General features: G+C 48.5%; 7 protein-coding genes across 12 annotated transcripts in view; 5 read left to right on the forward strand and 2 right to left on the reverse strand.

Annotated features, from left to right (window-relative positions):
• Positions 1 to 12883, reverse strand: part of LOC117645632 (tripartite motif-containing protein 2-like) — a 28185-nt gene extending 15302 nt beyond the window's left edge. For 2 of the 3 annotated variants that reach the window (XM_034385896.1, XM_034385890.1), the window contains exon 1: positions 12672 to 12883. The gene's annotated coding sequence lies outside the window, so the exon portion shown is untranslated. Of the gene's footprint in view, positions 1 to 10023; positions 10046 to 12671 lie in introns of those variants that run through there. The other variant, XM_034385891.1, reaches the window with a different exon arrangement.
• LOC117645631 lies at positions 240 to 4083 on the reverse strand. The gene is made up of 5 exons (XM_034385889.1): positions 3688 to 4083; positions 3250 to 3397; positions 2887 to 2949; positions 2713 to 2814; positions 240 to 2631 (listed from the first exon to the last, which is right to left on the reverse strand). The coding sequence occupies exons 1-5, from the start codon at positions 3863 to 3865 to the stop codon at positions 258 to 260; spliced, it is 2865 nt and encodes a 954-aa protein (XP_034241780.1). The 5' UTR covers positions 3866 to 4083; the 3' UTR covers positions 240 to 257.
• LOC117645633 lies at positions 4217 to 7481 on the forward strand. Its single transcript, XM_034385899.1, has 8 exons — positions 4217 to 4493; positions 4906 to 5412; positions 5512 to 5651; positions 5724 to 5910; positions 5984 to 6098; positions 6169 to 6339; positions 6413 to 6574; positions 6759 to 7481. The coding sequence occupies exons 1-8, from the start codon at positions 4340 to 4342 to the stop codon at positions 7153 to 7155; spliced, it is 1833 nt and encodes a 610-aa protein (XP_034241790.1). The 5' UTR covers positions 4217 to 4339; the 3' UTR covers positions 7156 to 7481.
• A 782-nt stretch (positions 12884 to 13665) lies between the features above and the next one.
• Positions 13666 to 15178, forward strand: LOC117645639 (transmembrane protein 234 homolog). The gene is made up of 5 exons (XM_034385910.1): positions 13666 to 14342; positions 14490 to 14641; positions 14727 to 14793; positions 14869 to 14961; positions 15067 to 15178. Exons 1-5 carry the CDS (start codon positions 14327 to 14329, stop codon positions 15150 to 15152), a joined length of 414 nt encoding a protein of 137 aa, XP_034241801.1. The 5' UTR covers positions 13666 to 14326; the 3' UTR covers positions 15153 to 15178.
• On the forward strand, positions 15158 to 16762 carry LOC117645634 (caspase-1-like). Of its 2 annotated transcripts, XM_034385900.1 has the most exons (6): positions 15158 to 15423; positions 15553 to 15628; positions 15711 to 15852; positions 16006 to 16181; positions 16248 to 16401; positions 16474 to 16762. In XM_034385900.1, the coding sequence occupies exons 1-6, from the start codon at positions 15194 to 15196 to the stop codon at positions 16692 to 16694; spliced, it is 999 nt and encodes a 332-aa protein (XP_034241791.1). In that variant the 5' UTR covers positions 15158 to 15193; the 3' UTR covers positions 16695 to 16762. The 2 variants fall into 2 exon arrangements, with proteins under 2 accessions (XP_034241791.1, XP_034241792.1); XM_034385901.1 differs by lacking the exon at positions 15553 to 15628 and having other exon boundaries at positions 15695 to 15852.
• A 151-nt stretch (positions 16763 to 16913) lies between these two features.
• On the forward strand, positions 16914 to 18607 carry LOC117645635 (caspase-1-like). Of its 2 annotated transcripts, none has more exons than XM_034385902.1 (6): positions 16914 to 17372; positions 17445 to 17566; positions 17638 to 17779; positions 17878 to 18053; positions 18121 to 18274; positions 18347 to 18607. In XM_034385902.1, the coding sequence occupies exons 1-6, from the start codon at positions 17273 to 17275 to the stop codon at positions 18592 to 18594; spliced, it is 942 nt and encodes a 313-aa protein (XP_034241793.1). In that variant the 5' UTR covers positions 16914 to 17272; the 3' UTR covers positions 18595 to 18607. The 2 variants fall into 2 exon arrangements, with proteins under 2 accessions (XP_034241793.1, XP_034241794.1); XM_034385903.1 differs by having other exon boundaries at positions 17491 to 17566.
• A 217-nt stretch (positions 18608 to 18824) lies between these two features.
• LOC117645637 (ankyrin repeat domain-containing protein 40-like) overlaps positions 18825 to 19568 on the forward strand; it is a 1356-nt gene continuing 612 nt past the window's right edge. Inside the window, exons 1-3 of one of the 2 annotated variants that reach the window (XM_034385904.1) lie at positions 18826 to 19042; positions 19166 to 19295; positions 19368 to 19568. The exon at positions 19368 to 19568 is cut by the window's right edge and continues 131 nt beyond it. In XM_034385904.1, the coding sequence (XP_034241795.1) occupies positions 19171 to 19295; positions 19368 to 19568 (326 nt within the window). In that variant the 5' untranslated portion in view covers positions 18826 to 19042; positions 19166 to 19170. Of the gene's footprint in view, positions 19296 to 19367 lie in introns of both variants that reach the window. The other variant, XM_034385905.1, reaches the window with a different exon arrangement.

Genomic DNA, 19568 nt, shown 5'->3' on the forward strand with positions numbered 1-19568 from the left:
GACCAACGTCGTGGAGGTGCTGGCTGCAGCCCTGCACCGCGCTGCCGTCGTCGCCCTCGCGAGGACGGCGTCGAGGAAGCCTCCCTGCCCGCGGTGCCCCGTCAACCAGGACGCCAAAGAACGCGTTTTGGGCCCCTTCTGCTGGCCATCTGCTTGATTGTGAGGATGGGGCATTGCGACCGCCAGTTGCGGACGTGGTTAAAAATAATAACACACAAGAAAATAAAGAGAAACATTAAAAAAATTTATTCAGTCTTTTATTCTACTTCCAGTCGGTTTATGTCAGTAAGAATAAATTCTTCATTATCAATTTGTACAAAATGGCACAGCCCTGCAATGCAACTTATGGGTAACACAACACTGTCTTCAGTTGGACGGACCTTAGAGCAATATGGTAATCGAATATCATCCATGTCATGCACAGCCCAAATCTCACGTTCATACCTAGTTCCTACAAAGAGAAACTGAGCATTGCATTGCCTACAGCCTTGAACACAATTGTCATTACAAGACGTCCACTTTAAAAAAAAATCAACAGCACAGAAGCCTGAAAACTGTTCATCTTCATATAGCAAGAAGGATGAGTTTTTCTTGGTAGACCTTCCATAACTTGTGCAGTAATACATCACACCCTTCCTTTTAAGCCTTTGAAACAGAGAAACTTTACCTTGAACAAGGCCTAGTGAAGTTTGTAGTAACAAGCGTAACCTATATGGTACAGTGTGGAAGTGCTTGTATGTACCAACAGCTTCTTCAATTTCTGAAATTATTTCTGCCACTTTAACCTTTCTCTTAGAATAAAGCAGATTATCACAATAAGATTTAACAGCACCATCAGGTAATTTTTTCACATAAATAGGCAAGTTCATAACACACGAAGCAGCTTTTGCAATTTGTAGTCCTGCATATCTCGTACCATGGACTAATTTAATGAGTTTTCCATTTAAGTCCTCCCATGGGAAGCAGCTGAACACCCAAAGGGGGCCAAGATCTTCGACACATTCATGTAAGTGTAAAAGCAGGTGCACATTCAAAGAAAGCCACCGCAGCCCATATAAATCCTGAAATCTCTCAACATAGGTTCTCAGTAACTCTGAGGCCCTCCTCTTGTCATCATTTGACACAGAGTCTTGACTTAAGAGGAACAAACCAGACACAAGCATACAATGATGTTCATAATATTGTGGGTCCATCAAATCCTTTAACACCAGCACAGAATAATAAACTAAGAACATTTTGTACTCTAAAGCTTTCCAGTAAGCCAGCTGGGTTTTTATGCCCTTAGGCATTCTTTGTACATGACTTGGAGGAGAAATTTTTGTTAAGCGACTATCAACTAAATCTACTACATGATTAAGAGAAAATGGCTGGTCAGAATGGGCAGAGTCAAACCATAAAGTAACTAATAACTTGGAAATCCCAAGAAAACAGCCATGCATTATGTCACAGGCTACAGATCTGACACTATCAGGGACCATACTGTGGAGTAGACTATGTCCTTTCACACCTTTTACATTAACATCAGGATCAATTCTTCGGAGTTGCTTAGCTTGATCAGCATACACTCTAAAATCATCATGCTGACGATGAATTACATGAGGTGAGAATGGATACACATGAACTGTGCTTCTTCCAAGATCAAAGCTTTCACCTGGTGTTTCACATCGACTACAGCCATAGAACCCATTGTGGGCAATCATACGCATAAATTTGGCCTTTGCAGGCAGATCACAAGTCCACGCTAAAAGCATGCCTTTGAAAAGTCTTTCACCTTGACCATGAACAGGTAATTGGTAACCATTTTCCTGAAAATCATTTAAAGCTGTTTGGAAAGGTTTCAGAAAAACATTTGGTTTAGGTGGTTTGGTTGAAACCCACAGTCCTGCCAGTATAACATTTTGTTTCTGCACTCTATCTTTATAGGGAAGCTCATCAATCTGAAAATAAATAGGCCACACTTCTGTGGATGATGTGGAGAAAACCCTGACTCCATCTGTATACCCAAGAAAAGATACATTATCAGGACTACTCAAAAATCCACCTTCAAGGAAGTGTTCTTGATAGAGTGCCCCGTCATAAATGTCTTCAATATTGTCATTATTAATTTTACGACGGTTGAACCTGTACTGCAGTTTTTCATAAAAACCTTCTCTTGCTAACAATTTAGCTAACTGATTCTTGATAGGCAATTCAATAAAATATGAGGAATTATTTCCTTTGTGACATACATCACATATACCATTTTCCTCATCTAGGGGATAAACACAACTTGAGCAAAAGTAATGCCTTTTCATGACAAATGGCTCCATACCGGAAAAATGCTTCCTAAAATTATGAAGAGATTGTACACATGAGTTGCCTGGAGGGCAATGCAGTGTTACTAATCCCAGTAAATCTGCTATACAAGCACCAGACAGCTGATGAACTATACTAAATGTAAGGATGGATAGAAGACTTTGACCCAGAGTTATTGGAGCCCCTGGATACAATGGTATTTCTTCGGGTTGAGGTGGATCTTCATCAGCGCTGGACTCTTCATGGTCACTTTCTTCAGAATCAGACACATCATTCTGTTCACTTCCAGAGTTATCGGAAATAGCACTTCTGTCACTCACGTGTTCATCATCAGAACTGTGGAAGATAACAAATGTGGTGTTAATATTTTTTAATGCAAAGCAAGCCTTAAGGTTAAAGAAATAAAAAAAAACATACTTAAAGTTATTTGCTTGTTCGTGTTGTTCATCAGGAATACTGCTACCACTCGAGTTGCCTCCATCATGAAGTCCTTCATCACGCCCACTGTTGTTACTTGCGCTGAACAAAGTGACAAAATGAATAATCCATACTAAAGGTGGAAAACAATTACAATAATAATAACAAACATACTTTGAGTTATTTTCTTGCGCCTCATGCTGTTGCAAGTGCTCATCATCCAAACTGTTTCGTGGGCTGAAAATAAAACAAGAATTTTCTTACAAACTCATTAAATTATGTAAAAGTAACAAGGTACAGTATGTAAATTTCTTTTAACAAGATGCTACCACAATAGGCTCATTGGAATCATCAAGTACAAAAGACCGCCCATAATGTCCAGCATTGAAAATTCCTTGCACATGGAGTATCGATGGGTTTAATTCTTTAGAAAGTGATAATACGTAAAAAAAACATTACATCTTGTACACCTATTTCTAGGAAAACTTACATTTTCAGCCCATTTTGGTTGCACCTTTTCAAAAAAGTTAAACTTACCTCGAATGTTGTTCTGGCGAGCCTGCTTCAGGGTTCCCTGAACCAGCATCTCCCTCGCTCCCTTCTTGTTGATTGGAATCTGCACTCCCTTCTCCTCGACTTGAATCAGGACTAGCACCTGCTGTTGAATTGGAGTCAGAATTGGGATCTGGAAATCAAAGATAACTTACAACAAAAGTTTTATGCAATCAACACAATACAAAGTAGAATGGTTTTCATGAACTGAGTTATTAGGAGGACACAATCAAAAGAATATTCCAGCAGGAAGGAATGTAAAGTTTCTTAAATATTCCAACAAAGATCCTTGAGTATGCTGGCTGACAAATTAGCGTCAAAACAGTTTGCTCGTAGGGGTGGTGTAGGTTAGGATTACGTGATTGAAAACGAAAAGTCAGAGTTGAGACAATTTGTGTGTTGATTTCACACCTTGAGCATTACCTTCGGAAGATTCATCACGCCTTTGTTGTCGGTGTAGAAGTATTCCATGTGGAATTTGAAACTCGTCATCACTACTACTTTCGTTATCAGATTCATGAGCTGCAATCTCACGACTTTCAAACAGTCTCTTGTTCCTCCACCGCTGGCTCTTAGATTTCCCTTTGCCATCGTCGCACATTAGTCACGAGTAAAATTTTAAAGTTAAAAACATATAAAATGGTTTAAAATGCGACATGGGCAGCAGCCAGCAGGAGCAGACCGACAAAACTACACTGCACTGCCACTACACTGCCATCACCGCCACCGCTACACACCGCCGCGCTTGTGAGGCCTCTATGCCAACTTACGAAATCCACAAAAAGATTTATTCTGGTACAAACATTTTAAAAATAATTGACCTCTTTACATTTAAATTCCATTACTATCTAATTTTTTAACTTTTTAACAATTTTCTATCATTAAAGTGATACTGAGGACAAAGAATTTTATTTTAAAGATTCGGAAAAACTTCTTTTGAGTGTTGGCAACAGTTTTCTTCCCATGATGCATTGCGACTTGTGTAACGTCCTTCCCTCCATTGCAAGCCTAACGAACTATCTAGTGCGTGATTTCGTGACCAAGCCTAGTGAAAAAGTGTCAAGAGAGGGCCGAAATGCCGACCTACGCTGTAGTTCATTGGATTAATGAGGAGAAAGCTGGAGTGACCGACATCGGCAATGTGCTACCGCCTGATAGGAAAGAAGGGAAAGTTACGATGGTCAAACATAAAAAGAAACGATGGCCTGCCAAAGTCATCATGTTAACAGGTTAGTACACATTCTCCTCTATGTTCTGTCTTAAATTCTGGGCTTTCCCACAATCTACTCTTCAAACGCATTTCCAGCGAACTTAAAATCCCCGAGTTCCATCTTTACATAACCTCAATCTGTAGCGTTGTTACAAGCGAGTGCGATTACTCCCATCTGGTTTGCTTTCTGTCGAAAGTGACTTCGGATAGCTTCATAGCTTAACTGACGCATGATCAAAAACTCTCGAGTTAACCTTATCAAACCAACCTCGTTCTCTCAGTGGTGTACAGTGCACAACTCGTGAATAGTGATGCAACAGTCCACAACTGATAAATGTCCATTTTGAATAGTTGTGCTTTGCTCCCCTTGACATCTTTGTCTCCAATGATTTCCATCCATGGATGTCTGATTATCTATTTTCATGTTTCAGACGACAAAGTTAAAGCAGATGAACGTTGCACTCAGCTTCAGTTTGAAATAGCTGCGGAATTGAAAGCCAAAGTAGCAACGAAACGAATTTCTAAACCATCACAGCCAAAAGGGAGTGCCGCCACTCAGAAGCAGATCAGCTCAGCCCTTAATGAGAGATGCCCTGTGCCATCTGGCCAAGCAAAGAAGAAGAAAGAGATAGATCAATCGAAGAAGAAAGATCGTCAAAATCAAAGAGCTGCTGAAATGGTATTGGACGAGAAACTGTCTAAGGACCTTGAGCCAGGTTCCGCCAAGAAGAAGCTCTTTGAAGATGATTTAGTTACTGAGGATGAATCTGTCCCCATGACTCCCAACGATCAAGTTTCTTCAGAAGTACTATCTCACAAATCTGAACCAACCTGCAGCAAATCTGACTCCAAGACTCACAAAGAGCAAGTTTCTTCAGAAGAAAATTCTCAAAAATCTGAACCAACCTGCAGCAAATGTCATTTGTTGAAGAAACATGGTAATTTTTTTGTAGTCTATTTGTTTAAATTTAAAATTTGACTAATCCTTTTTATTTCCTTTTTGTATTGTTTTAATCAAAATTCTTTACAATTAACAGGAAATGCTGCCATTGAATGCTTTTTGTCAGATTTAGTTAAGTTTTTTGGAATGGGCCTTGGAGAGAGGTACAAGGAATGCCCTGACAACGACCAATTTTATCAACTGGTTCTGAAACCACTTCCTCCTGGATTGAAAGTGGTGCGAGCATTAAGTATTGATACACTCAACTCTCTTTGTAGATTTAAGTTGCTAAAGCCAAATTCTTTTCAGGTGGATTTGGTGAAACATCATGGTGTCCTAGTCACCAAGGCAGGGCTGTCCAGAATTTTATTAAGCGGTGGAGATGATCCTAGAGCCCTCGTCAGAGCAGCCCTTACTGAACTCTACGGCAGAGATCAGCTAATGAAGATGTCTGGGACAAAGTCGCTCCAGAAATATGTGTTGGATGCCATTCAGAGTAATTATTATTTACTGTTCTGTGTTTGCTTCTTTTTTATATTTAATTATAATACTATTTTTAATATTTTCAGGCTTTGTGCAGTCTAACACAACTGAAGAATCCAGGAAGAAAGCCAAGTGGTCACAGTCTGCTCTAGTGAGAACGTGCAACCAGATGAGTAGTGGCTTGCGCCACAAGTCCAAAAGGTAATTTTAGTATCTCCAACTGTGCACATGAAAAATTCTTTTTTTCTATTATTTTGTCCCTATTTTGCAGCCCTTCTGGTAGTGGAAAGAAGTCCACTAAGGGTCGCACCTCTGATAGCGATGACAGTGATAGTCATGAACCTGAAGAAAAAGATGATGATGATGATGGCAGTGCTGCAGATTACGCAAGCGGTAGTGATGAAGTAACTGAAAAGTCTGATTCTGGCAAGGGTGAAAAAAGGTACACAATTTTAACTTTTTTTGCACTTTATTTTCTACTATAGTTTTTGTTACAATGTTTTCATTCTCTGCAGGGAATTGCCCGCCGATGAATCCAACTGCACCAAGAAAGCCAGACTGTATGTGGCATCACCAGCTAAAACCCTATGGGAAGTGTCACCTATCAAAATACAGCCAAGCCAGTCAGGGCATCGAATGGTCCCATTTGAGGGTGGCAGGCCTTCATCTAACTCAAGGTAGGTCTTCAGAACTCTCTTGTGATAGTGTCTTGTTGAGACTAGGAAAGTTGATAGTGGTGCAACGTAGCGCCCGGCTGGTAGGCAACCTATCGCACACCAAAGCGTTTTGGAGTCAGTTTGCCTACCTGCCGGGCGTTACAAGGCCTTAAAATCTAGCTTAATTTTTCTTCCACGTTTTCAGTGCCAGTGTGGGCCATCAATGGAACCAGAACCAGCGTCAACAGGATCCGCCCCCGGCATACAACCAACTTGCCCCGGTTCCCCCGGCCTACAACCACCTTCCCCCGGTTCCTCCAGTTCCCCCGGTCAGCCACCATCAGCATTCGACCTACATCCAAGGACAACATCCCGGATACAACCAATTTCAACAGCCAGTGGCGCCGGCGCAGTATGTCCAGTATCAGCAGCCAATACCCCAGCAACAGAGCTATCATCAGTATGATGGGTATCAGTACCCACCATACCACCACCTTCCGCCTGGTTCGCATGGCAACCAGGTGACTCCAAGGACACCCCAGAAGTCACCGCAGAAGGACGCTTCATTAGGGAGTATTCTTATGGACATTAGTAACAATTAGGAACACTTTTAAAGGAACAAATGGCTAACTCTTACTGGTTAACTCTTCGGTTGGCGGCATCATTTTAGTTAGTGTATTCAACTCTATTGTTTAATTATTTGTGCCTGTAATAATTGAGTACAATATGTATAATACTGCAACTTTGATCGGCATTATCTTATTTAGTGCATTTAACTTAATTGTTTAATTATTTGTCCCTGAAATAATTGAATACAATATGTATAATACTGCAACTTTGATAATGCTTTTATTACTCTCTACCTGTTCCACCACCCACATGGGCACCAAGGCCGGAAGGGCGGGAGAGACGGGTTCCTCCCGAAACCTCCGAGGGAGGAGGGGTTGGGGTGAGCAACCCCTAATTTCAGGGGCAGGGAATGAGGGGGTGGGGGTGAGGGTGGGGGGTGGGGGTGGGAGCGCACCCCCTTCCCCCGGTTTGAGCGCGGACAGGTGATACTACTTTCGGACTACTTTCGGACTACCTGCGGACTGGTCGGATTTTTCTGAGCCTAGCGCCAGGTTGAAATCAGTCCTAGATATGAAACCTTTTCAACCCGTTCAACCCCTCGGTCAACCTGTCGGCCAGAGTCCGCCCAGTATGCCAGCAGTCCCACCACCAGTCCCTCGTTAGTCCATCCCAGCAGCCTGCATCAGGACTTCTCGTTCTGTAAGGGTGCCTGTGGCTGCCTGTGGCTGGCGGGCTGGTGCCTCCGCCAGTGGCTCCACTGCCCCGCGGCCCCGCCGTCCCCGCCGGCGGGGCGCGCAGTGGCGCGAGGGAGGGCATCGATCCACGACGGCCGGGAACGCGGCCAAAGGCAGCCAAAGGCTCGTTCGGACGCGGCCCCTGCGTGCACGCCGGGCACCCCGTGCAGCGGGTGAACGGGGAGGGCCCGGCCTGGGCCCGGCCGGCCGGAGCCAAAGCGCAGAGGGTGACTCACGAGGTCTAGCAAGCCGGCCGCCTCCCGGCTCTTTAGCCACGACGAGTCCCCACCAAGTAGCACACCACGCGTGCACCTTGCCGTCCTCGCCCCGCGCACAGTGGGCCAGAAGACCAGTGGAGGCGGCCAAAACTCTAGACGCGTTTTGAGCTCCAGAGTCGCTAAGCAGGCCTCGAACCGAACGCGTGACCCCACCAATGGACTCCTCGTCCGAAGAGCAAGCCATTGGTGGGGTCACACGTTCGGTTCGAGGCCAGTTTAGCGACTCTGGAGCTCAAAACGCGTCCGCAGTTTTGGCCGCCTCCACCGGTCTTCTGGCCCACTGTGCCGCGCCGCCCCGCGCAGCCCCGCGCCGACTGAGACACGAAGGACGAATCAAGTGAGTGCTCGAGTGAGTGCGTTACTGGACGGCCGCCAGCCGCGCCATCTTTACATCTATTTCGGTTCAAGGTAGGCCGGCCAGCGTCCTCGCGGCCCTGCAGCGCCCTGCGACGCGCCGCTGCCCACTCCAGGACTGCATAAGCGCGGACCCGACAATGGCGCCCTTGGCCCCTTGGTAGCCGCCTGCAAGGCAGGCAACCTTTTGCCAAAAGCAGGCAAAACGTGCTACTTTGCCCCCCCCCCCCTGCCCAGGGCTGTCTGGCTGGATCCGCCACTGCGCCCCGGCGACTCAGACAGTACAGTGGCCGGCGTTGCGCTCCGTCTGCCGGCGCAGCCAGCACTCCGACAATCGATTGCCGATGCACTATCAACCCGGGAAAGAAAACCAGAAAACGCGACCGGCAAGGCACCGGAGGCAAGGCCGACGACGCGCTGCTTGGCTGCTTCCCACCTCTGCTTTTAGAGAAGTCCGGCGCGTCTGCCCGTCTGCGCGGCACGCCACGCCCCGCCACGCCCCGCCACGCCCCGCCACGCCCCGCGCCATACTGGGGCGGCGGAGCGGCGCGCTCGCGTGCGAGCGTGCGTACGTGCGTGAGCCAGGCGGAGCCGCGCGGAGCCAGGTCGCTCGGCTTCCCTCGCTACACGCACCATTAGGGGCCCGGCCAAGTCCGGCCAAGGTAAAGGTCAAGGGACCGGCCTGGCCGGCCAGCCCGGCACAGCCTGGCTGCGGCAAATCTAATTAACTATGAGAACTTTACGCGCACCCGTCCGTGCATACTTTGCGGGGAAGCACCCGAGATTGTAATCGTGCGTGTCTCTTCCCGATTGCTGCCGTGGGCTGGGCGGGGCTGGGCGGGGCTGGGCCGGCACGCGTGCGCGTCGTGACACGACAGACACGCCGCCGATGGGCCTCGCAGCGCGCCGCGTCGCACCGCGTCGCACCGCCTCGCCAGAACGTGACCAGACTGCAGCGGGCAATGTGACCGACCGGCGGCAGCGACCGCCAAACACCCTCAGCCAGCAGACCGATTCCGAGAGTCGTTTTCGTCGGTCTGTCTCTCTCGCACCTGTACGTAGCGCCTCATGCGTGCGAGAGAGACAGAGCGACGAAAACGACTCTCGGAATCGGTCTGCAGCCGCAGACAAACCACGCGGCCGCGGTTCCGTCATGAGAGGCCCAGGGCAGAGCCCGCGCCCGTTTACGTCTCGTTTTGTCGGTTTGGACGAGAACCGCGGGGAACCGCGCGGGGAACGGCGCACGGCGGGGTGGGGGAGAGGGGGGGGGGCTTTTCCGGGCAATGCCTGGCGATGCCGGGCGATGCCACACGAAGTAACAACAGGTAACGGTCGACTCGCAATCAAGACGCAGAGGAAACAAAGCCCGGCCGGGTCACTGTAAGTACCGCGGAGGAGAGAGAAAGGCGGCGCTTTCTCGCACACGTTTTCGTGGCGACTGACGACCCCTTTGACGGATGCGGCAGCAAGGCAGCAAGCATCAGCGGCACGAATTAAAGCCTCTCAATCAAAACCGCCACTCCACTCGGCAGACCTGTCGGCAGAGAAACGCCACGCCGCCACGCCGCGCCGGTACGTCCGGACAGGGCGTCCCCAGCAGCATCCCAGCCTCAGCGGTCGCTCGCCCGAGACACGGCTCAGCGCCCCGAGTCAGTCCGGTCAGTCAGTCAGAGGGCGTCGGGGGCCGCCGGCCGAGGGGAGGGGGAAGGGTGGTGGCAGGGCAGCTGGTCGTCGAGCAGTCAGTCAGTGCGCACGCAGTGTCAACAGTCAAAAGGGACAGTTGGGCGGGCGCTGACGACGGACCTGGTGGAACGGTGGAACAGGACCAGCGGATCTCAGCCACGGTGGACTAAAGAGCCTACAGTAAAAGAGGCGCCACGGTCACGTGACTTGCTTGCCTCTGATTGGCTTGGTTCAACTGGGGCACGCAGCGTGCCGCAACGTTTCTCATACGGTGGACCCACGATGATGGCTTTTTGCCGAAGCAGCCCGAGTCCAGCAAGACTTAGGTGAGTGCTCCTCCCAATGTCGCTCAAGTCACCAGATTACCTCTCTGGAGAATGTCGAATCAAGTTGCTTCGAGCATCACAACGGCTTTTCGGGTTTGCCCTCACGACGCTGCAGCACTGTCACGGCCATAAAAACAACTCGAAAACGAAAAGTGTGTGAACGTCTTGTTTACGTTTCCCGCCGTAGTAAACTTTATGCTAATGTGACCGCCTCATCCCGTCCGAGAAGCAGGTTCCCTTTCCGCGTGCCACACAGTGCCGTGCCAACGCCCCGAAAGCCAAAGCCGCGGCGCGCGTGGCTGAAAAAAATAAAATGTTTTGACGGAGAGTATAGTAGCCACCAAAGTGGATTCCCGGGGTCGAGGTGAAAAGGGGCCGCTTTCCAGATAAACTCCAATGCCTCTGGTGTCACCACCGGCACCGCCACCACATCCGCGAGTCGACGGACTTGGCGTTTGGATCGAATGGCTCAGTATCGCGCACGCCATCGCAAACTCAGCTCGCCCTCTGGACTGGCATTTGGCGTTCAATATCGCCGCGGCAGCGTGTCTGTCGAGCCCCATTTGCATTTCGTGCTCACCCCGTCTCCCCGGCACGTCAGTTACTTCCTCGCATTATTTATCCGAGTTGGCCGGCCGGCCGGGCTTGGTGCTTGCTCGCCGCGCTGGCTAGCCTTTCCTCCGGATTCAGTTGCGCGGCACAATGGGGCCGAAGTCTGTCGGCTCTACACTGCTACACCTTGCAGTGCCACAGCGTGCCACAGTGCCGCTGCTGCACAGAAACACGACCCGGCCAGACCCGCCAGACCTCCAGCCGGCAAGAGTTCGAGTTCAGTTCCTCGGAGCTCGAGCCGTTCGAGTGGAGCTCGGGTCGCGGAGCGGGCCCGGCCGGGGCGTGTAGATGTGCGGCGGGGCGCTGAGGGAGCCGAGCCGAGCGTCCTTGAACACGCCGGGCCGGGGCGCGCCGAGCTCGGCTTCGGTTCCATTCCGCAGCAATAATGCAGCGAGGCTCGAGCAAGGCGACGCGCGAACAGTGGCGTAACTCGCGGCCGCGCGCCGCTCAGATAGCCGGCTCTCTGGAATCGGTGCGAGTACCTGGAGTGCCTGGCTGGAGTACCCGGCCGGGGCCAGGGATGGGCCGGCCCAGGCCCCGCCGCCCAGCCAGACCGTACCGTTCCCGGACGGTACCCGGACCGTGCCCGGGCGGGACCACCCGCGTCAAGTGCCGAGACAACAGGTACGTCCAGACGAATGCCTCCGTGTTGAAGATAGCGCGGACGTCGTCGGGATGACGCCAGGACGACGCCAGGACGCGCGGTGGCGTGGCGCAACGACGCAGCAACGCGGCGCCCACTGAGCCCATTGAGTGCGTGCGGCCGATGAAGCAAGTCACGCCCAATCACGGCGCTGCCTTCATTGAGTAGCGCCGCGCCGGCCGTGCCCGCCAAAGGCAGCCCAAGGGGCCCAGCAGCCCAAGGGGGCGTTGCACCGCGCCGCACGCCGCAGTCGCTGCACCGCGCTGCAGCGGGACGACATCCGGAACGGCTTCCGGCACATCGCGGCGATCGAGGGCCCCGCGTGCGCTGCGTGCGTGCGCTGCCTGCGTGCCAGACACGCTCGGCGACCCCGCGCACGCGTGCGCAGGCTGGCTGGCTGCGTGCGCCGCGCCCTTTGTCATTTAGCGCACGGCTCGGCGTTCGTCGTCGAGGGCCTTTGTTGGGTTGGCGGCCGTTGGCGGCCGTTGGCGGCGCACCAAAAGGGGCCTCGGCGTGCGGGTCGTGCGGCGCCGCTCCTCGGTGCTCCTCGGCCGCGACGCTGTGACGTCAGCCATCGAGCGGCGCAGCAGGCGGCGGCGCGCTGCTGCAAGTCCTGTGCAGCCCGATGCAGCCCGTGAATGGGGTGCCCGTTGACAGCGGTCCCGCGTAGCTCGGCGTTTCGGGCCTTTCGGGATGTTGCTCCGCGAATGGTGGTGCCGCAGCGCGCTCTGCGACGCTCTGCGCGTGCGCACTGGCCCCGCGTTGGCCGTAAGCCTCATTGTTTGTAAACAAACTGGTGCGCGGCCGCGGCGCTGCCCTGAACGCCCCGCGGCCGGGAGGAATGGCAAATGGCAAAAGGAACTCGGGGCCGGACTGCGTCCGACTGCTCCTCCAGGCCAGGTGCGCCTTGTTAATTACCTCTGATTTCCGGTAAGGCTCGCTGGGACTAGCTGGGTCGGCCCGGTAATCCAATGGGCGGCGTGTCGCTCTCTCTCTCACTGCACTGCACACGCGTGCGGCCGTGTCTCGCCGTGCCTGTGCCGTGCCTGCGCGGCCCTCTGCAACACGGCAGAGCAGAGCGCGGCACGGCGCACTCGGGGCGCGGCGCGAACGTCGCCTTGCCTCTGCCGAACCCGACAACCAACTGAGTTGCACGCACGCCGTGCGCCGTGCCGTGCCCACCGCGTCGCGTCGTAGCGAAACCGCTCCCGCCCTTGCAGTGCACCGCGCGCCCCCACGACGCCGACCTGGCCGGCACGGCCGCGGCCGCAGCCCGCTGGCGCGTGGCGGGGCGCTCTTGGGCGGCCACACAGCGATCGGGCTGGCGGCTGCTTCCCCCTCCACCGGGAAGGGCCGTCTGGTCGGGCCTCTCCTCCTCCCCGTCTCACCCTCCGACGCATCCGCGCCGCGCCGCCGCCAGACCCCTCCGCCAGCAACAACATCAACAACGACCGGAGCCGAGCCGAGTCGCGATGGAGCCGAGCCCAGCCGAGCCAGGCCAAGTTCGTTCGCACAAACCATGGCACAAACATTCCTGTAGCGGCGAGTCAAGGAGCACGTCCAGGGCGAGCGTCTGGGCCGAGCCTGGAGCAGCCTGGAGGCCCGGAGCGGGGCGCCCCTGCCCTGTCTGGACGCCGACACTGGGAGATGAATCCGACAAATGCCGCTAATGCCGCGCTAATGCCCCTCATTCGAGCCTCCTGTTACACAATCTAGCGCTGGCTCTGTCCTGGCGGGCGGGGTCCTCGGCGGTCCTCGGTTTATTGCCCAGCCGGCCGTCGAGCACCTTCCCAGGTGACGTGGTCGTTGGCTGGAGGGGAGGCTGGACGGACAGCAAAGCCAGCAAGTGCAGTGCCGCCCAAAGGGGAAGGTGAGCGGCTGTATTGGTTTGGGGCCTTGGGGCACATGTCCCGCACCCCGCCAGGCTACGCCAGGCCACGAAGATCGGGATCTCCAGCCGTGCCGCCGCCAGAGACAAGCGACGTCCCTCGCAGGCCCCCCGTGCCCCAGCGCCGCCGGAGCCCCTGCGAAGTGCAGGGTAGGCAAGCCCGGGCAACGGGAGCGTCCTGCAGGTTGGCCTACCCACTCTTTGGTGGGCGCTTCAGGCTCAGGTTGGGGCCTTGCGGTGCGGCCAGCTTCTGGCTTTTGGTGCATTCAGGAAAGAAAACCACCACGCGTTTTTTTTTGTGTTTGATTGTTTAGTGAATCAATCTTCTTTTTGCCAAGTTTCGAGGACTCGAGGGGACCGCTAATGCTCTTCGCAACTTTGAAAAGCGCTGGTTGTACCAACCTCGAGCTAATTATATTTGAATGAAGCACCCGGCAACATTGTCCCAGTAGTTAAGAAATATTAACTCAAGAATCACAGGAATGGAGAATTTTATGGAAAGAGAGAACAGTTTCCCTCAAAGAAACTACAAACGAGCGTTTATCTCTGTTACGGGCAATGAGTTTCAGCCACATGAATTGGTACCATTGCTGCTAATGTTATACTGACCGTGCTATAGCTTGTTTTTGTTGTTGATCGAGCCGGTGTCAGCCGTCTGCAAATTTTGCTCATTTCATTCATTGAAATGTCTGCAAACTTAGGTATTTATTTAATCTTTCATTCTGCAACTCAAATGAACTGTTTCCTGCTTTTGTTTGGTTTACCTTGATTGTAATCCTTGTGTTGTCATTTGGAATTAATGATTTCAATTCTGTTTTAACAGTCCATGCATTCATGTTTCTTAACAGAGTCTCTTCTTTGGCTGACCGTTGTTGGTATATTATGGGGTGGGACAAACCCATTTATAAAGAAAGGCGCCAAAGGAATGGAAAGGGTTGAAGGCAGCAACATTATAACCCGATTTTTCAAAGAAATTTATTTTCTTTTGACTAATTGGAGGGTATGCTTAATTCCTTATGTTTTCACAAGCAGCGTTAAAAAAAATATTAATATATTTACTAGTACCATTTTTATTTTACATGTAGTACATGGTACCGTTCATCCTCAATCAGTCAGGGTCCGTTGTCTACTTTCTTACTCTTCAGAATACAGGTGGGTTTAGTTTATATTCTATGCATACACTTTGAACAAAATAAATTTAATTCTTAATAGTTGCTCTTCTTTCAGAAATGTCATTAGCTGTGCCAATCTCAAATTCCCTGACATTTGTTTTCACTGCCATCTCAGGCTGGTTTGTTGGGGAAGGAAAACCAAACTCGAGTAAGTGCTTTAAATTGGGGTGATATAATCCACCCTTTTCTAATTGCACTGTGTGATTTATTTTAAACATAAAGTGATACATTGTTGGTCACTCTTGTGTTCCAGGGATGCTGACAGGGATGTTTCTGGTTCTGTCCGGAATAAGTCTGTGCCTATTTGATAAAACTGTTAATATTGTATCAGATTATTAAAGTTAAAGAAAAGATGGGCAAAGAAACTTTTAGCAAGTGCAATGTGCTCTACAGAGACCTTTATCTTGAACCACTGCCCTCCTACCACTCATCCCCACCCCCCTCCTTGCAAGGTCCGCGCTATCGGCCCCGCGATGCCTTATATCTACTCCGCTGATCATATCTGCTCAATATCAGACCATAAAGCGCAGTTGCACTATACAGCAGGTGCAGGTCCCACCTCAGTCAGGTCCAAGCTTTTCAAGATGGCAGCAACTCAAGAAGATGGCATGTGAGTTATTCCCCTTATACATTTTTCATTTGCAGAGGATTTTGTTCCTGGGATTCTTGAATAATTTATTGTTTACTAAATTATCATCTTGGGCTCTAAAGAACTCTTACAAAATGACCCTTGTTACAGTATCAGAGATTCCCACAAGTACAAGATGAATCATGGACAGCGAGGAAAAGCTTTAATTTTTGTTCACTCAGATTTTGTATGAGAATTAACTTAACAACTAAATGTAATGATTACTAATATTTACCCTCTTTACATCTGACAGAATACTTCATTTGCAGGAACCTTGTTTAGGACTGGAGAGGCGAAAAGGTTGTAAAACTGACACAGAAAGGCTAAATGAATGCTTTTCAAGTTTGGGCTTCAAAGTAAAGAAGTATTTCAATTTGAACGTCAATGTTATTGAAAATGTATTGAATGAAGGTAAGATACGTTAATAACAATTGAATGGATAGGCGTCCAATGCCTGCCCATGATAATTAAATCCTCAGTCTTAGTCTTGAAATTGCAAAGGAATGTTCTCATCTTCAATCACCCACTAATTTCTTGTGAATTGGGACGTAATATTTAATAAAGTGAGTCAAGAAGATCATTTGAACTGTGACTGCCTGGCAGTTATTGTCCTAACTCATGGAGAGGAGGGAAGGTTGTATGCTCAGAATGATAGTTATCCCCAAGAACTACTGTGGTCGCCTTTCACTGCAGATAGATGTCCAACACTCTCCGGAAAACCCAAATTATTTTTTATTCAAGTAAGAAACTCTTTGATTCCATGTGATCACTTATTTTTCTTTTACCAATGATTGTTGCAATTTCAGGCTTGTCGTGGACATCGCTATGATAATGGAGTTCAATTGCCTGTAGTGAAAGACAGAGTCTTTCGAGAAGCGAATGATAGTGATGACCTGGGCGATGAGCCAAGTCTGTTTGAAGTGGAAACTGATTTTTTGGTTGCATTTGCAACAGTTTATGGTAAGCAAACAGCAGTTAGCATGTTTTTCCATTTGTGGGAACACTAGTTATTTTTGCGTATTTCCTCTTAAGGTTATGTTTCATGGAAGAAAGGTGGAAAGGTATCTTGGTTCATAGAAAAACTATGTGAAGAACTGAGTGAGGAGAGATCGGAGCATCTCCTAACTATACTCACCTATGTCCAACTTCGAGTTGCAGTTGAATGTTATTCAAGAACTAAGTGCGAGAAGTCAAATGATAAAAAGCAAATTCCCTGTGTCACTCACAGACTACAGAAACTGTTATATTTTTAAAATAGCAATAATATTTTACTGTAAACATGTCCTTCCTGACTTTTTGAATAAAAATGAATGTAACTGTACATTGTTGCATCAATATGATGTAGATCATCCCCTTCACCAGTAACAGGAGAACTTAGGGTTTACCAATGATACCTTGAATGACAGCTTTTATCTGTAATTTACTGTTTCATTATTTTCTTTGACAAACTGGAGTCGCTGGAGTCACCACTTCAATTTGAAAGAGTCAGAAAACGCCAAAAGGTAAAAACTGAGATGAGTGAAAGGTATTTTCACCCTAAAGGTGGATCAGACATTTATTCTGGAAAGTGGTTTGGAAGTGACAAAGCAATACATGAGTGAAATAGTGAAAGACGTACTTACAGCCGAGCCACTTCCATCCAGTTCCAGCAGTTCCAAAAGTGCGCTATGAGCTCTGAGTAATTTTTCATTCTAAGCTGCTAACAAAATATGAAAATTACATCAGAGCAGACGAAGCAGACGATTTTGGTTCAGTTCCCAGTTCCTTCCATTCCAGTGATGTGTTCCAGCCATTCCAGTAGTCGTAGTCTTATGATCATATCCAGTCATATATGCCCAAATCCGGCCCAATAGCCCTTAGCCGAGGAGGAGCAGTCCAATGGCAGCACTGGAGGAAAGAGCAACAGGTTCAATGTGTCCAGAAGATGGGCTGTGAGTTATTCCCCTTTTATTTATTTTAGTTTTGTAGGATAGTGTCCTGATTCTAGTTATAAGTATTTACAGTTCCTAAGGTTCTTCTGAGAGCACTACAGAATGACGTTTGTTTCAGCGTAAGGGATTCCCACAAGTACAAGATGAACAACGGACACCGAGGAAAAGCCCTGATTTTTGTTCACACAGATTATGTATGAAAACAAATCAAGCTATTATTAATAATAACAACAATATTTTCCCTCATGATTCAATTCATTTGCAGGAACCTGCCTTACAACTTAAAAGGCGGAGAGGGAGTAAAACTGATGTGGGGCGGTTACAAAGATGCTTTTCAAATTTGGGCTTCAAAGTAAAGACTTATAATAATTTAAACATCAATGTTCTTAAACATGTATTGCATGAAAGTAAGTTAATTACCATGAACCGGATGTGCACCCATGGAATAGACCACAAATGAACCCAAACCTATTGATTTTCAACTGGGATTTTATATTTTATGCAGCGAGTCAAGAAGATCATTCGAACCGTGACTGCCTGGCAGTTACTGTTCTAACTCATGGAGAGGAGGGAAGGTTGTATGCTCAGAACGGAAGCTACCCTCAAGAGCTACTGTGGTCACCTTTCACTGCAGACAGATGTCCCACACTCGTTGGAAAGCCTAAATTATTCTTTATTCAAGTAAGAAACTCTTTCACTGCATTGATAACGTTACATTTTCTTTTACCTCTAATGGTTGAAATTTCAGGCCTGTCGAGGTCCCTTTATGGATAGTGGAGTTCAAATGCCTGTAGAGAAAAGCAAAGTCTTTCGAGAAGCAAATGATAATGTTGACTTGGGAGATGAGCCTAGTCTGTTTGAAGTGGAAACTGATTTTCTGGTTGCTTTTGCAACAGTTTATGGTAAAGCTAACACAGTTAAGATTTCGTTTTATCAGTGCCAACACCAATAATATTTACCTGGTATATCTTTAGGTTATGTTTCATGGAAGAGAGAGGGAAAGATATCTTGGTTCATAGAGATACTATGTGAAGAGCTGAGTGAGGAAAGGTCGGACCACCTCCTAACTATACTGACTGACGTCCAACGCCGAGTTGCTGATTTTTCAACAACAAATCCAGACGATGAGGAGTTACGTGATAAAAAACAAATTCCTTGTGTCACTCACAGACTGAAAAAACTGTTGTATTTTAATGATAGTAATTATAATAATAGCAACTAATGTCTCTTTTGAAGTTTTCTGTTTTTCCTGACTTCCTACCAATATTTAATAAAAAGTCTCATAAAAAAGGTGTCGCGCCAAGGTTATACTTTTTCTAATTGCAAGATCAACAGAACAAGAAAGTTATTAGATTGTCTTTGAATGATACTCCGGTGGGCAGCCGTTGTTCAAAACTTCAATGCACGTTTGACACCGAACACTAGAGTAAAGTGAGTCGAAGTCCAACAAAAACAAATGTTCGCAATTTCTCATACTCAGTTGCACAGCAGACGATTTTGTTTTTCTTTCATTTCATATTTTTCCAATCCTTCTATTTCGTTTGAGTTTGTAATTACACACATCTCGTCGGTCGTGCATAATTTAAGTAGTGGAATTGACATTGGTTTGAAAATTATCACCTCTTGATAAACGATATACGGTTGAACTGACAAAGTCTAACTGAAACAAGGTTGGATTTCATACACTGAGGCACTGTGGCTGACTAAAGTTTTGGCTGTTTGGTTTGCATGCCAATGTTTCAATGAACTAAAACCAGCAGAAATCCTAATTCTATCCACTTGACTTCCAATAGGAGTTATGGATCGTGTCCACATACTGGAAGAAAAATTGAGAGAAAGTGCATGTGTCGGAGATATTGAAACACTTCAAATTCTACTACAGAAAGGTGTCAATGTAAATGCTAAGCACGAAATAAACGGCTGGTAAGGAATTGATTTTACTTGTGAAGCTGACAACATTATAAAAGAAGTTCTTAACCCTCCTTCGTTCTGCAGGACAGCTTTGCATTGGGCTGCAAAACGTGGTCATCGAGATGTTGTGAAAATTTTGTTGTCCAATGGAGCTGATGCATCTCTGCGGAACAAAAATAAGGATATAGCGTTGTCCTTATCCTCTAATCCAGAAGTACGTCAGCTTTTAATGGGTGACCGAGAAGATAATTTACCCATGGAGCCCTCCTCTGAAAGCAAGTTACC

Source organism: Thrips palmi, unplaced genomic scaffold (genome assembly GCF_012932325.1).
Source record: "Thrips palmi isolate BJ-2018 unplaced genomic scaffold, TpBJ-2018v1 HiC_scaffold_19, whole genome shotgun sequence".
Classification (NCBI taxonomy): domain Eukaryota; kingdom Metazoa; phylum Arthropoda; class Insecta; order Thysanoptera; family Thripidae; genus Thrips; species Thrips palmi.